General features: G+C 37.4%; 1 protein-coding gene across 1 annotated transcript; it reads left to right on the forward strand.

Moving 5' to 3' along the window:
• Positions 1-224: 224 nt before the first annotated feature.
• LOC131242066 (E3 ubiquitin-protein ligase MPSR1-like) lies at positions 225-1,032 on the forward strand. The gene has a single exon (XM_058240451.1). The coding sequence runs from the start codon at positions 277-279 to the stop codon at positions 937-939; it is 663 nt and encodes a 220-aa protein (XP_058096434.1). The 5' UTR covers positions 225-276; the 3' UTR covers positions 940-1,032.
• Positions 1,033-2,935: the final 1,903 nt, after the last annotated feature.

Consider the following 2,935-nt stretch of genomic DNA (forward strand, 5'->3'; position numbering starts at 1 on the left):
TTTCGTTCCGATTTTCGCTGTCAGTACGTGGAGGTATAAGTCTGAAAATTAAGTTTCTATTGCTCCAGAAAAACCATTGGATAAAAAGGTGAGGTCCACAGTCGCAAAAGAAATTACCCGAAAACAACGTTCTAGATTCTTCCACAACCTTCCTGTGGGCGCTCTCCTTCCTTTATATCTACTCTTCCCTCAATTCACCGTCTTCTCCATCTCTAATACAAACTATTCTCGTTTATTCACGTCGCTCAGCTCTCTCTATCTCTCTTACATACTTCAATGGCGGCCGAATCAGAGGCGGAGGCTTCGTTTCTCGAGCGCCTCATCGGGTCAAGGAACAGAGACCTCTCCATCTTCTTCCCCTTCATCTTAGGCGTCATGGGCCCGCCGAGGAGAGAGGCCCAAGGCGCCCAAGGTCCAGATCAAGAGACTCACGACGCCCAAGGTTCAGATCAAGAGGCCCAAGAAAGGATCGTCCTCATCAACCCCTTCACCCAAGGCATGATCATCATCGACGGAGGGGGCAGGAGCTTGGACGCGCTGGTCCGAGAGATATCGGAGATGGAGACGGGAAAGAAAGGGCCACCGCCGGCCTCGAAGGCTTCGATCGAGTCGATGCCGAAGGTGGAAATCAGCAAAGAGGGGGAAGAGTGCGCGATCTGTTTGGAGGGGATGGAGGTCGGAGGAGAAGCGAAGGAGATGCCGTGCAAGCACAGATACCATTGGAACTGTATAGAGAAGTGGCTGCGTCTTCATGGATCTTGCCCTGTTTGCAGGTATAAGATGCCTGTGGAAGAAGAAGAAGAGCCCAAGAAAGGAGATGAAGGGAATGGGAGGAGGGAGGGAAGGGTAGATAGGGAAATTTGGGTTAGCTTTTCTTTGGGAAGAAGGGACTCGAGTACGAGTCCAACACCTGCAGTTGATAGATCTGATGGAGAGTAGGATTTCCGATTTTTTTTTTTTTGTAATGTACAGCTTTCGATCAGATGACAAATTTACATATGACATGAATAAACCAATTCTGATTTTTTTTTTCTCGCATTTCCGTTTTCCACAAATCCAAGTTGGTTTTGGACGATAACGTATTGTTCGAGAACAGTGGCGACTGAATGCCCACCGTTAAAAACTTGCCAGGGCTCACTGGAATGTTGATTTGTCATTACGACCTGTTGATTTGGTCACGCAGAAAACACATATTTCAGCTTAATACAAAACTTTTGTCGACCTTTATAAGTTTTTAACGGGGAGTGCAATCACCAGTCCTTCCTCTGGCGTGGTACCTATGAGATTTGGATCTCCCTTATTTTCAGGATCATATCATAAAATAGTTTTTAAAAACACCTTGCATCATGATGGCCCACCGAGCATTGCCAGTAGCACCTCGCTACTGTTGTATTTTAAATTATTTAGTATTTCAAAATATTCATTGGGACGGTTATGGCTGTGGCCACATGTGCCACATAAATGTGTCTTTTCTATGAAAAGTTGCATCATTTCAGATTTTATTTTGAAAAATGGTCTTTTAAAGCATAAGGGTTGTACCAATTAATGAGTTTAAATCTAATAGTCACAACTTGTTGTGAAAGGCTCTCTCTACACCTTTAAAGGTGTCTTTTAATTTTAAGTTTTGTAATGGATTAGAAAATCAGTTTTTAAAAAAAAAAATTTGTTTAAGTATTTTTTAGTTCAGATTAAAACTATAAGTGGTTTGAGCCCGTGTATAGTAAGTGCACCGCTAAGATCGGTTCATAGTCATTGTATCCTGGAGGTCGATTGCTCTAGAAACCTGTTGCACTAAGAATCCTATCTAAGGGAAGCAAATTTGATTTTAAGCCAAGTAACCCAAATCACGCCTTGACTTTTATAAACTGATAAGTTTTTTTTTAATTTTCTCATTTTAAATTTTATTTTATCAAAATAGTTTTTCGAACTCCATATTCCAATAATCTTGAAATTGAATATATTTGAAAAACTATTTAAGAATTATAGTTGCATTTATTTGATTGGAATAGTCCAAAATGAAACTACACTAACCCGATTTGTGAGCCATAACACATATAATATAGAGTTGTCATATCTCACCTAATGGTTAAGATCTTGCAAATACTTGTTATGTAAGTTCCTTGGACCACATGTACAAAAGTGAACATATGCACCGATTGAGAATGATTAGAATACTTTATATATATATATATATATATATATATATATATATATATATATATATATATATATATATATATATATATATATATATGTGTGTGAGAATGTTTAAACTATGATCAAACATATAAGAGGTCTAGATTCCTAAACAATTAGTCGGGTTCATTATAACCCCCGTTAGCACAGAGTATGATCCTCAAGTTATCAAATGGGTCAAGCTAAGGCTATCTTGGGTACTATAGATATGACCTACATAAGGTCTTTATGTCCTAAACGCATGTCATTCTATTACATACATATAAAATTCAAGAAATCTATAGTACCTATTTCTTGGATAGTGTCATGCTCTGTTTACTAGTAAAAAAGTCTGCATTTAATATATTTTCTCAAAATCATGATATGATATTAAGGAGAATTTTTTTAGATCTCAAAATTTGTAATTTATTTTCTCATAACTTGAGTCAAACGTAATTTTCACATAAAAATAAATTAAACTGTTGAACCATACTGAATAGGATATACACTAATCTCAACATTCATATACAATGAAAATCAACCCAAAATGCATTTCAAAATGGAATTTTGTGTTGGGCTTCCCACTATATTAGGAATTCTTTTTTATAAACCATTATCCATGGTTAAAAAGAAAATTTTGAAAAGAAAAATGTGAAAGAAACTCGAGAATGCAATCTTCCAAAGTATCTTCCAAAATGGGCCTGATGGGTCGATAATGTGGTCACTATCTCATAAGTCTACTAGTTGGTCACATGCAGAT

This window comes from Magnolia sinica, chromosome 4, assembly GCF_029962835.1.
Source record: "Magnolia sinica isolate HGM2019 chromosome 4, MsV1, whole genome shotgun sequence".
NCBI lineage: Eukaryota > Viridiplantae > Streptophyta > Magnoliopsida > Magnoliales > Magnoliaceae > Magnolia > Magnolia sinica.